General features: G+C 38.6%; 1 protein-coding gene across 8 annotated transcripts in view; it reads left to right on the plus strand.

The window, feature by feature from the left end:
• Nucleotides 1-13,586, plus strand: part of ICE1 (interactor of little elongation complex ELL subunit 1) — an 81,753-nt gene that overhangs the window by 25,221 nt on the left and 42,946 nt on the right. For 4 of the 8 annotated variants that reach the window (XM_075062667.1, XM_075062666.1, XM_032803695.2 and 1 more), the window contains exons 14-16: nucleotides 666-5,717; nucleotides 6,328-6,496; nucleotides 9,649-9,809. In XM_075062667.1, coding sequence (XP_074918768.1) covers nucleotides 666-5,717; nucleotides 6,328-6,496; nucleotides 9,649-9,809 — 5,382 coding nt within the window. Of the gene's footprint in view, nucleotides 1-665; nucleotides 5,718-6,327; nucleotides 6,497-9,648; nucleotides 9,810-13,022; nucleotides 13,584-13,586 lie in introns of those variants that run through there. The other 4 variants (XM_075062665.1, XM_032803699.2, XM_075062664.1 and 1 more) reach the window with 4 other exon arrangements.

Genomic DNA, 13,586 nt, shown 5'->3' on the forward strand with positions numbered 1-13,586 from the left:
TGCATGACTAAAATGATGGCATGGAAATCAATAACTATACAATATACATTACAATCAGAATATAAGTACTGACTCAAAAATCACCTCCATAATCATTAAAGTCCCCTGCATCCAATACTTCTCATGGACTTGGAAAGTTTTTAGTTTGCTATAACTGCTTCATTAGGCACTGATACCTGTTTACCAAGGTTGTTGTTAGAAATCTGAATTTGAGAGGGAAACTCTCAAACTTGAATGCCTAAAGTTGTATTTGTGTTCATTTTTTTTTTTAAGAATCTAATTTGAGGCACCAAGCATTGAAAAAGTGGCCCACAGTAACTTAAGCCTCCTTGTTTTACTACTGCCTGATGTCGTCCTTTTCCCCTTCCTTTTTGTGGAATTCATTATTCCATAGTTTTCACCGGTTGGTATCTTAGAGCAAAGGTAGATACCAGAAAATGAATTGTTCTTTTGCTTTAAAGGTGTTCCCTCTAGGCCATTATTAGAGAACATTGATAGAGAGACTTGTAATTCTGCTGTCCAAGCTGTATCTGTTTCAGTGGTTATATTTCATAAGTTCCCAATGCTTGCCAATACATTCACTTAAAAAATATAATAGCCATAGAATTATACTGAATTTGAAAAACTGCAGTTTGAAAAACTGTCTTTTGTATCTTTAATTAAAGGATAATCTGTTTGGAGAATCCACTGATTCCAGTGATGAAGAAATTGATCATAATGCTCACATTGTGGAAAGTATATTAGAAGAAGGCAAAGCAGAGTCACAGAGTAACACTGCCTTTTTCAATATGAAAGAAAGCAATGAAGATGAGAAATCACATGAACCTCATGATAAAGAAATCTCAGCTAAATTGAGAGAGAATGAAGAGATGCCAATTTATATAGACGCTTTCACAGCAAAATTAAGACATGTTAAGGAGAAGGATGCCGAAGCAAAGCAAACTGAGATGACTGTTTCAAGTATGAACACGTTTGCCAATGAAGAACATTTGGAAGAGGATTCTGATAATATAGGACCTACAGAGACAGACATAACACTGAAGGTAGCAACACCTAAACTGGAAGCTATCAGTGAGAAGGAAGTTCATACTGACGAAATACAAATTGAAGATAAAACCTCTTCAGCTGTGTCATCTAACTTCCAATACTTGCAAGAAAAATCTAATGAACTAATACAAACAGAGAAGACTGTAGTTATAAATTTAAATACTACATCCAATTCTGAACATATGAAAGAAAGGTATAGTGAATTAATGGAAGCAGAGGAAGCTGAATTATCAGGAAAAGTAGAAACACCAAAACCAGCATCCACTCTCAGAGGTGATGTTCACTTGCAAACTGGGGAACCCATCTTTGCAACTGAAAGTGTGTTGGTAACCCCTGAGAATTTTGAGGAAAAGCCTAGCGAAGTGATGGGGAATGAAGAAATGGAAAATGAATCCATGGACATACAAACAAAATCTAATGTAATAAATACAATACCCTGCATAGAAGAGCACACTGAAAAAGTAACCACAGAGGAGAGAATAATGGCTACAATAACCGTAAAAGGATTCTGTGTAGAGACAAGTAATGAACCAAATGATAATGAAGAGGAAGATGTGAGATCTAGTTTCAGAAATTCTAAATGCTTTTCTGGAGCAGAGCATGGTTGTGAATTGATGTGTCACTGTAATGGTGAGAGAACACTCCTGCAAACTGAAATAGACACTGAAGCTAAAGATATCTCCACTAAATCACAATGCTCTGAAGAAAAAATCAGCAATGAAGAAATACTGGATAAAGAGTTTGAGCATACAAAACAACATGGAGTAAATGAAGAGGGTGGACTAGAAAACAATAATGCTTTTAGACATGACTCATTTATACTTGCCACTGAAAGAAGCAGAGATTCATTATATATGGATGGGGAAGACCATATTGCAGAGGCATGCAGAAGTGTTCGCTCAGTATCTGCAGAAGATGGAGATGGGGAACAGCTCAGAACTGGAAAGCAGAGTGTTGAGGTCAATATAACTCAGCCTGAACAAAATGTTTTCACTGATAGTTCAGTAAACAAGGAAGATTTTCTAGAAACATATAAATTTGCTAAATCGCTCCATGTTATGGAAGTTGGAGAACTACAAGATGCAAAGAAGGAAAGGTGTCTACAACCTAAACTAGACCATGAACAAAAAGATGCTAATAACATATTGCAAAAGAAACCAGATTTTGAAACTACACTTATGTCACAAAACTCAGCATCTGGTATAAATGGAGAAAGTGATCCACTAGAACCCGAAGAAATAGTTCAAACTAATCATGTATTACTTGCATCAGAGTGTGTCACAGAAAGAGCTAGTGAAATGAGGCAGGCCAAAAATACATACATTGCATCGGAACAGAAGTCTTCCAAATTTCAAAATTTTGTAAAAGTATTTCAACCTCAGGAGATTGAAATGGAAATGGAACACTCGGAAGTTGGAGAGAGAAGCGGTGGGTCATTAGAAACTGAGAAAATAGATACTGTGAACTCTGTCATAAAAGAAAGTGAACACCTTTCTTGGGCACAGTTTCTGAAACCTCTAGATTCATGTTCAGTAACTGAAAATTCTCAGTGTGAGGAAATAAAAGAGAAATTAAATGACAAACCGTGTGAGAGCCTGGTGATTCAGAACTGTAACAGTTCACCTGGTTTGGAAGAGAATAGTGTGGAGGAAGTGGAGGTGAGAAACCAAATTTCAGATGTCTCAGATCAGGTTTTCTCAGAAAAGGATTCTGTTGGAAAACCAGCTTTACCCATAGAAGATGTCTTGCAGACTGGAAGTATAGATACTAAAAAAATAAACTCACCTGTCACAGCGACAATTGGTTTGGAGAGCACAGCAGTGTTAGTTGATTTTACTGCTTTCAACTTTCAGATGTGTGGTGAACCTTTCAAACAGAACTGCCAAGCGTTTGACACTAATAATAAAGAAGAGTCTATTACAGTGCTTAGTACTGCTTCATCCCTAACTAGAAGAAATGAAAAATACAATGATCATGTTATTCAAAGTATGCCTAATTCTGTCAGAAATTTGGTGAAGGGCAAGACAATACAGAATGATAAAGAAAAAGTCAAGCCACTTGATTGTCCCAGTAATAAATATGACAATAAAAATAGAGCAGAAATTGAAAATGAACAGGAGCAGTCCAATGCCATAGAACCACAAAAAACATTGATAAATGTACAGCTTTTTGGTACAAGTTCTGTTGACAGTGGTACACATGTGGAAAAGGAAGCTAGTCTGGTTTTTGAAGAAGCGGAATGTGAAACATGTAGCTCGAAGGAAATTAGCACAGCTCTTTCTGTAATAAAAGAAACTTCACCTCAGAGAGTGGAGCCTCTTTGCTCTTCTGAAGGTCAGGTCAGACCTATAGAATATAGGCTCGATGAAACAATGAAGAACAATGAGAAAGAATTGAACATTGTTAAGCTGTCTGGAGAGACAAATGGGAATACATCTTCTAAAAGTACTGAGGTTCCAGAGGAGACAGATGACTCTGAAGAGGAAGAGTTTCCTTTCAGAAAGGTCAAGTATACAAAAGAGAATGAACGTTTTTTAGTGTCCAGTGAAAAACTAAGAACTTTCTGGACTTATACAATGGATGTGCCAGAAATTCACACAGCTGTTGATGGAAATAATGACAAAATGTGTGAACTCCCTCCTTCAGCGTACTCAGATGCACTAGCAGATATTGCTATGCCTTGTATAACTCACCACTCTCCAAGTATTGTGAAGGAGCAGTCATATTTAACAGAAAAGGTTTATCCTAAAGGCAAACTTTTCTCAGCACATGGAATTGTATTCCACAATAATGAAAATAATGAGAGCACTTCTGAACATAGAGAAAATTCCAAAACAAGTGGGTCAGCATCTGACAATGAGAATAGCTTGATAAAATTAAAAGAATTGTCTACATCTGCAGAGGCATCAGAAAAGATCCCCACAAAACGAACTACTTCAGAAATTAATTTATCGTACCATATGTTAGCCAAGTGCTCAGAAATCTACAAACATGTTATAAAAAATAGTAAATTAGACACAAGTCTGCCTGTCAATTTTTTACAAGTAAATGGTAATGAAAAACTTGTATCAAATATGGAACAAAGTGTGTCATGTGATGCTGGCATAGAAGGGTCTAAAGCACATACAGTGTTTTGTGAAGAATTAAATGATAAACAAAAGAAAACTTGTGTTGCTTTTGCCTCAGCAGATATCAACACAAATATTGTTCAAGATGGCAGTAAGTCTTGTTTCGATGACAGTTACAGTGATATTTTTCTTAACGAGACACATTTTCAAAGAAAAGGTAGAAAGTTTTTGACAGAATTCTATCAGCATCCAACTGTGTCCGATGGAATATCTGACCCTAGACCAGTCAATGAAACCTCTAAATCACAAAAAGCATTATTTGAAAACACACACATTGTGGACTCAGAGTCATCTCTAGATCTTGTATCCAAAACCAACAGTAGATCAAAGTGGAAAGTCCAGGAACCATCAGATGTCTTCAGTGTTTCAGCCAAGACATCAGTCCAAGCAGACCAGGGCAGACTAACACAGAGATTACCTCAAGGTAAAGGAAAAACAAAAACTCTGCAGGTCCAACTAACCCAGCCAGTTCTAGCCAATGCTGATACTTCTACACCAACCAAACATTCACCTGAGACCATCAATAAAATTAGACAAGAGATGGGTCCACCTTTACCTCCCCTGCTCCCACCTCTGATAGCTACTCCTCCAAGAACTGTGCGTCCTGTTTCTCCGATAATGGCTTCATCTAGCCGGTCCTCTCTGCCATCTCCTCTTGATGGTCTTATTTCCCCTCTAAGAGTAACTCCAGTTCCTCCACTAATGTCTCCTTTGTCAGATGCTCCAAAGTACAAATCTCCTCCTATATTTTCCACTCCATCTCCCTCAGAGACAACAGTTGGTCGAAGAATCCTGTCCTCACCTTTGCAATTTTGTGCTGCCACACCAAAGCATGCACTTCCTGTGCCAGGAAGACTTCCTCCATCTGCAGCTGGTAGTTCTGCTTTAAATGTTCCTCAGGAGAACTCTGTGAAAATCTTGGACGCTATATATCCAGAGCTATCTCCAAGAGCAAGAACACTCAACATTCTCAAAGGTAACATTCAGCCCAACAGGTGTGCTCCTTCAGAATACAAGAATGTACCAGGGCCAGTGAGTCAGTTCAGTGGGTTCAAAGCAATTTCTTCTACATCCACTGCTTTTGTTAAAACAGGAAGTAATTCAGAATCTCACAGTAATAAAGATCAAAAAGATTCAGGGAGTCAGAGTCATGTTGGAAAAAGGATATTGTCAGCCTCTATGCCGAGAAGTGCAAAGAGGCTGAGGCTAGACAGTGAATTGCCACAATTGGAGACTAAGGAAGATGTTGCAATCAAAGCTGTAGGAGACTTTAATATTGAAGTGCTGAGTGCTGCAGGTAAAACTGTCTCACTCAACAATTGTGAAATTAGGCAATTAGCAGCCAGCTGCAATTCAGAATTGCCTTCACCAGTAGAGAATATTATTGATCCTGTGACTTTGGCACTGAAGAAAATTGCTGAATCCTGTTTTGACCTGTTACCTGTTATTCGGAGTCATGTGTACGTGGGAAATATTTTGAAGGTCCCGGTAATGAGAGATGAAGAGAAAGAAGTTGTCTATGAATTTGGTATCACAAACAAGGTACATAACATAATTCTGAATTTCAGATTTTAATAATCCCCTTTGTCCAAATAGAGAGAATACAAATGTGTATTAAATTAAATTAGCAGACAGGCCAATTGTAATGCAGATATTTATACTGTCAAAATGATCATAGCAAAAGGCTGCAAACTTTTGAACATATTGCCTGGTTTTGGTTAGTCTAAAGCATCCCAAAATTTGCCTACCCAATTTTCGTTGTTCATCTAGAAGTTTCTCCACTTATGTGCCAGTCTTATTTAATAGGATGTTATTGTAAATCAAGTTATGAGATAACAGAACATTTTTAATTTCATTTTATTTAAAGAAGGGCAATGAAAAGTCACACTGTTCCTTCTGGTTTGCCTCTAGTTTATTATACTTTTTTGGTAGGTCTGGCCTCACCTTGGTTACTTTTATTTTTATCATTTTAGATTTGTTGCATGTTTCACCATGCACCTTTTTAGTACAATTACCAAGAACATATTTCTTTCAAGGCCAATCACAACTGTTTACTTAGCATACGCTCAGAATAATACTTTAATCTTGTGAAGTTCTGTCAACTGTACTGTGGATAATGAATATTAATAAAAATTGCTTTTGTGTGTTACAGCATTTAGCAGAGCCACTGCTTCATGCTGTTCTCAATAAACTGAAGACTCAGAAGATGTCTTTGAATCACAATTTCACTCAGGCTCTATGTAGAGTATACATAGGAATCTGTCGACAGTTGGGAGATTTGGAAAGAGCCCGCCTCTTCTGCTACAGCTTACTTAAGGAAGGTATGGTGTGACATAGCTATTTTGTGTTTATGTTCTTTTCTTTCTAGATTGTGTTTTCATCACATGCTTCATAGATATCTATCTTAAACTCCAATGAAAGCTGTTTAAGCAAACAATCCCAAAACACATTATAGTTCTAAGAACTTGAAGGTGAATATCAAAAATTAAAATTGTCGTCTTTGATTTTCAACTGTCTGTATGGATTTTCAGTGTACAAGTTTAGAGAAATGCAAAGAATAAACAGTGCAAATATCAACAAATTATTTAAATTCTTCTATTTAAATCTAAAAAAAATCATAGCAAAAGGTTTGTTTGCAACATATGACTGCTTAACCTTTTGTTTTAAACACTGTTAGAATCCCTGTCCTGCTTGGTACATTTATTTCATGGGAATCTCAGTGAATCCCCTTGGTGAGTTCTAATCTTGTTCTCTTTGGAGCACCAGGATTTTCTTACTCTGTAGCCTGCTTTTGTATTGGCCTTCCTCCTGCAGTTTTGTCTGATTCTCAAGAAACTTTGCTAACTTTCACTCTTGTCTTGAGAACAAACATAGCACTTATTGCAGGTTGCAGGTGATGATGAGATATTTCAGCAGAGTTCACTGGTGAAGAAATTATCTTCATGATCATTCTGATTCATGTTCACCAGTATCTGCTCCTTTCCATCCATGTGTGCATGTATTTCTTTCCCTCTGTCCATGGCTATGGAGCTCATAGTTAAAATTCTTCATATATGGTTTAGCAGCATTTATGTTCATCATATATAACGTCTTTAACATATGAAGAAATCTTTCACTAACAGGATACAGTACATGTTAACAGACAAGGTCACATTCAGCATACTGTATTGATACCAAGTTCTTCTTTGGGTGATTGTCCACGTAGTCCACTCAAGGAGTATGCACATCTTGCATGCAAGATTGGACACTTTTTGGCCATCAGTTAGTCACTGGTATGCCAGATTAGGGAGGTATCCCCAGTATCAACCTCTCCTCCACTGGCTGTAAAAGGAAAATTTATTCCTTTGTTGGGTTTATTAGGGACTCATCTACCACCTGTTCACCTTTCCCTCCATGGGTAACACAGTGGGAGTCAGGGAAGGAGTCTAGAGAGGATTCTATGAGAGGTAGCAAAAAAGACTTGGCCCTCATAAGGAGTACCCCTCCTGACACCCTCCCCTCCCCTCCCCCCCCCACTATGTGTCTCCAACCTCAGTTTTTCTGTGTTTAGCAGCCATGGCCCTGTTGGACCTCCGGGATGTACAGCCATACTCCAGAAAGCCTGCATCATCCTCTGTCTCTTGGGCTAGTTCATCGTCCCCTGAAGAGACAAATTAAGTCACCTCAGATAAACTAGCTGGTGCAGTCTTGGATACTGTAGAGGCAAGAAGAGGATAGTGAAGAAGAGCATCAGCTGTGAGAGGAAGAGCTGATCCCTGCTGCTATCTTCTCATTCTTCCCACATGAGACAGTGAATCTTTCTGTAGCTGTCTTGGTGGGTGAATTCAAGGTGTTGAAGGAGCTCATGAAACACATGGTGGAGACCTTGGATATACTGTTGGAGAGGTGGCTCAAGAGAAATAACAAACTCTTGAACATGGTTCATGCTTCTACCCCAAGGTGGTCACCATGCCCATATATGAGGAACTACTGCGTCCTCAATGACTGCTTCACAATGAGTTGACAGGAGGCATCAGGTCCCTGTAAGGGATTAGAATATATTTATGCCCATTTGGGACCAGGTTCACTTGTAGTAGGAGCTAGTCAGGAGAGATCCAAACTTAAATCTGCTCAGAAAGAAGGACCCAAAAGAAATTGGACCTCTTGAGTTTTAAGGTATACATGCCAGCTAGCCTCCAGATGAGAGTGATTAATTACCAGTCCTGCTTTCCAAATAAGACTTGTTATTTCAGTTTGTAGACAGACTCACAAAGGAACAAGACAACACTTACGATGTGAGACTTAAGGAACTCAGCTAAAGGCAGAGAAAGTTGAGAGGTGACATGGTTACTGGGTATAGGTACTTATAAATGAAAAAAATATCTGATAGTGTGGGAAGGGGGTTCAACCTTGCTGATGAAGGTATAACAAGATTCAGTGGTTGGAAGTTGAACCTCTAAATAAGAAACAGTTTTGCAGCTGTGAGAGTAATTAACAATTACCAGAGGCTAGTGATGGGACTCACCTTCACTTGGTTTTTAAAATGATGTTAGATATCATTCTAAAGGATAAGAGTTAATCCAGTTTGTGGAAGAAATTCTGTGGCCTGTGTGTGGGGGGGGGGGGGTCAGAATAGATGTTTGTGGTGTTGATCACTTCAGTAACACAAGAATTGGGTCATGCAATGGAATTAATAGGCAGCCAGTTTAAAACAAACCTAAGAAGTATTTCTTCACACAGTTCAGAGTCAACCTGTGGAACTCCTTGGCAGGGGATTTTGTGAAAGGCAGAGGTACTACTAGGTTCAAAAATGAAACCCCATGCAAAAGGGGAAACAGTGCAACTAACTAGACTGGGGGAGGGATAGCTCAGTGGTTTGAGCATTGGCCTGCTAAACCGCAGGTTGAGAGAGTTCAGTCCTTGAGGGGGCCATTTAAGGATTTGGGGCATAAAATGTGTCTGGGAATTGGTCCTGCTTTGAGCAGGGGGTTGGAGTAGATGACCTCCTGAGGTCCCTTCTAATCCTGATATTCTATGAACTGCACAAAATAAACTGAAATATCTTTGTCAAATCTCATAATCTTGGATTTGACTTTAACAATATGCCAGAAATCATTAATTTGAATTACACTACCAGTTCCTATAATTCCTATTTAAAAGATGAATGATTTTGAAGATACTGTGTAATGTCAAAGCAGCAAAGAATCCTGTGGCACCTTATAGACTAACATACGTTTTGGAGCATGAGCTTTCGTGGGTGAATACCCACTTCGTCAGATGTCAAGACTGTATACTAATCTTCTGAAAATTATTTTAGTAAAGTAACTCAAAAATTTGTTTTAAATATGCTAATGTATCGTGTGCACCTGTTTTACACACTGGAAAAATTAAGAAAAATATCTGTAAGGAGTTAGCCTTTGCAATCTGAGCAGTAGACTTAAAAAGGGTATTCAGAGTTTCTTTTTTGATTTATCCTTTCTCTTTTCTCTCCCAGACTTCCCAGAATCTGCCAAATTAACTTTGTTTATCACAAATGTGTGGGATGATATATTCTCCTTCCAAGGCGTGCTCAACAAAGCTATGCAGTTAGTTGTCAGGAAACGTGCACGAGGAGAGGTGCTGAACTGTCTGCGTGCTTATCTCAGTTGGGAAAAGGTAACTTGCACTTTTACTGTTTGGGTAGGTCCCTTATGCCTGCACTGATTCCTATGAAAGATCAAAGCCTTGCAGACTAAAGGCAAAGAAGGCACACTGTATAAGTCCCCCACATAAACTGTTAAATTTCACAACTAATGCTGCAGCTTTTTATAGCTTTTTACTACTATCAAGTCTCATTTTGTTAAAACCTTGATGGTTTATCTTTATACATGTATCCTTTTTCTTACTAAACCTTTTCTTTTTTTAAACTTTGCCTGAAAGTCTGTTAGCTTGTACCTGACTTTCCTGTTTTAACTCTGATTTTATAAAGCCTTGCCCCCTCCCTCCCTCCCAATTTTAAGTCTCACCCATAGCTTTCCTCTCTGCTCCATCCTAAAACTCATCACCCTTTCCATACCTCCCCCACCTTATCTCTGTAGAAATAAAGGCCATTGTTGTTCCTCCTTCATGAGATTATTTTTCTGAGATGACTTGAAAACCACAGGTGAATTATGTTACTAACAAGTATTATAGCCATCTCACTCATGCTGATAAAGCCTTTGTAACACACCAACACTTATATGCATACACAGTATTTTTTGTATCTAATGTAACAGGCTATAGAATGGCTCTTTAGTGCGTAAAAGTATTATATTTCAATAACTACATTCCATTTGATGTGGTAAAATGAGTTGCTTCCATTATAAACTTCTAAATCTGTCTACATCTTCATAAAGGACTTGTCTCTAGACAAGTTGTACCGCTTTATACTATTATATTTAATGGTGTAACCTTCCTGTTGTGGATAGTTACATATTGGTATAAAAGTGTATTATACCAGTATTACAATTCCCATATGTGAAAGGGAATAAGCTACATTTGGAATAAGACACTTTTGTACAGTAACTGAGTCCAGCATTAAAGGTTCTACCAGTATGACCATTTCAGTTTTAAAAAAAAAAAGACGTACGCAACTGTGTATAGCTCAGGCCTAAGAAAACAATAGTATAATAATATACTTCTGTAGCAAAATGTGTAATTACTGATTCTTTGGTAGTATTTCTAGTTTTCTTTGGTGCCATTGCAGTGACTAGTTCAGCAGCTTTCCCACCATTTCTCATTTATGTTCTGTAAATCCCTATGAACTGGAAGTTTTGGCTGTTAGTCCATGTTTCTCTGGGATGGATTCTTCCAACAGTGCAAAATATTAAATGGTTTGGATAAAAAGAAGTGCTACTTCTAAAGTAAGAGATGAGTGATTCTTGAGGAACACCTCTAGGTTACATCAGAGCACATTTCCGAAGTGGTTTGTTGTGCAGGGTCCTTCAGATTTCTTAAATTTACAGCATAATTTACAAGTCAGACGAATAGTGTAAATTTACACATAGTTAAAACATTTGTTTGAGTAACATGCCCAGAAGCTAAGACTAAACTGAACAATAAATTTTATTTATAAATCGTGCACATTCTAGCTGCTTCCTGAGTTGTAGATGTGTAGTCATTGCATGCTAGCAGAGTTTTCTGAACTTGTGGAGGGAAGGGGAAGAATTTAAAAACAAACTGAAATGTTTTGGATATTTAACAGTTAAAAATTGCTATTTACCTTCAGTTTGCTTTACTCTGAAAATTTTGGTAAGTGACAAAATAACTTAACCTGAATGTTCTAAAGAGCTAGGCCCATACCACTGCAGGAGCAGTACGTGCTGCATTGGAAACATCAGGGTGCTACCAGAGCACCTGTAGTAGTGTAGGGGAAGAAGACGACCAGGCTGGATTCTTCCTATAGCTCCTCAGACCTAGCACATGAATATGTTAGCAGCCTCTCCCATCTGCCCATGGAGCAATAACATAGGACAAGAGACCCTCTATATTTAGCAGGCAGAGGTGAGAACTGATCTGGAGAACCAGTGTGTGATACTGGTGACTTATTCCCACTCTGAGATAAATGTACTCATGCTGCCTGCTTGTCTATTCATTCCATATCTCAAGTTGTAGGAGTTTATGCAGTGCTAGAGGATTAGGGTTCAAGCCTGCTGATGATGCATGATGGGGCAGTAGTTACAATTGTATAATAGAAATGTTTTTTTCCTTTTAAAAAATCCCAACAAATTTTAGAAAATTACATACAAAAAAATCTCTTTAAAATACAGATTGCAGGTCAAGTACTGAAGAGTTTAAAAATGCCAGATTTACAGTTGCCTGTGCAACCTTAATTTTGTCCCCTTGTGTGTTTGCATTATGATGCAGTTTTTAATTACATGATCATTTATTTGTTTTTTCCAATAGAATCCCTTTCTCACTCAGTGCACTGGGTGGACGCAGAAGGGGGTAGAATTATGATTAAGGCAATCTTAATTGGTGCTTCTACTTGAGGGCCTCTGAATTGCCACTCATGGGATTTAACACGTCTGGCATTGAGCTTCTGAACTGCTTTGAAAAGCAGTATCTGTTGGGTGAGGAGAGATCTCGCATGAAGGTGACATCAGTGACATGCCCTATATAAGGGAGTGCACCCTTCACCCCACCAGCTTTTTCCTTTGTCACTGCCACAAATGGAACAGAACTTATTCTGTTGTGTCCTCAGGTCAAGACCCTAGCTTTGTACATTATATTGTAAATAATGTAGTGTAGTTTAATTAGTTGTAGTATAAATAGTCCTAACTTACTGTTGGATCTGGGCCCCTTACTGAGATCGTGTTGGATCTTGAACCCCCGAAAGCCTATAAGAGGTACACCTCTTACCAACAATCATACCAGAATCTGAGACCCACATCCAGTCCCTTCTGTATGGATGAGGCCCACTCTGCTACCCAATGCACATCGTGCTCTGCCTTCATTCTCAGGACCAGAAGGGAGAGAGATGTTGTGGGTCCAGCCTTATCTCTTGCCTGTTGTTGCCTAGAGCCTGATACTCTAATGGGCCTGTTGGTAGTACTCAGTGAGCCCAGCTTGTGTGCCAAAATTCTCTTGTAGGATTCAAGAGAGATCCCTCTGCTATGGATTCAACAGCACCTTCTGCTAAGGTCTTGAGACTGCAGTCTCCTTGGCCCTTTACAGGGAGTGAATCCCTCAGATTGCACCATTGGCACAGGAAAGTGTTAAGGGCATCAGAGCTTCTCTAAACAATCAGTGCAGACCACACAGTGTTTGCTAAGGCCATTAGGTCTGATGTCCTCATTGACCTATGTCACATTGTTTGCTCATCTGAACATGAGATCTTTGCAGCTGTAGGTGACAGAACATTGCACACTAAATATGCACTGCTCTCAGAGGAGACAGACCATCCTTCTTCAAGTGCTTGAACAGTTTTGTTGATGATAGAACAGGGACAGCATTCTTCAGGAGGTATACTTTACTCTGCCCCATCTCTTTTAATCATAATAATCACTGATGTGTCTATTCTGGACTGGGGTGCACATTGTTCCTAGAATCCAAGGCCAGAAGGGACCTCACTGATCATCTGGTCTGATCTCCTGTATAACACAAACCATAGAACTTCTCCAAAATAATTCGTAGTGTATATCTTTTAGAAAGATATCCAATCTTGATTTAAAAATTATCAGTGATGGAGAATTCACTATGACCCTTGTACATTGTTCCAGTGATTAATTCTGTGACTGTTAAATATGTGCACCTTCTTTCCAGTCTGCATTTGTCTAGCCTCAAGTTTCAGCCATTGCATCATGTTATACCATTCTCTGTTAGATTGAAGAGCCCATTATTAAATATTTGTTCTCTGTGTAGGTACTAGTAGTCAGCGATCAAGTCACTTCTTAACCTTCTTCAAACCTCTTC

Source organism: Chelonoidis abingdonii, chromosome 2 (genome assembly GCF_003597395.2).
Source record: "Chelonoidis abingdonii isolate Lonesome George chromosome 2, CheloAbing_2.0, whole genome shotgun sequence".
Taxonomy (NCBI): Eukaryota; Metazoa; Chordata; order Testudines; family Testudinidae; genus Chelonoidis; species Chelonoidis abingdonii.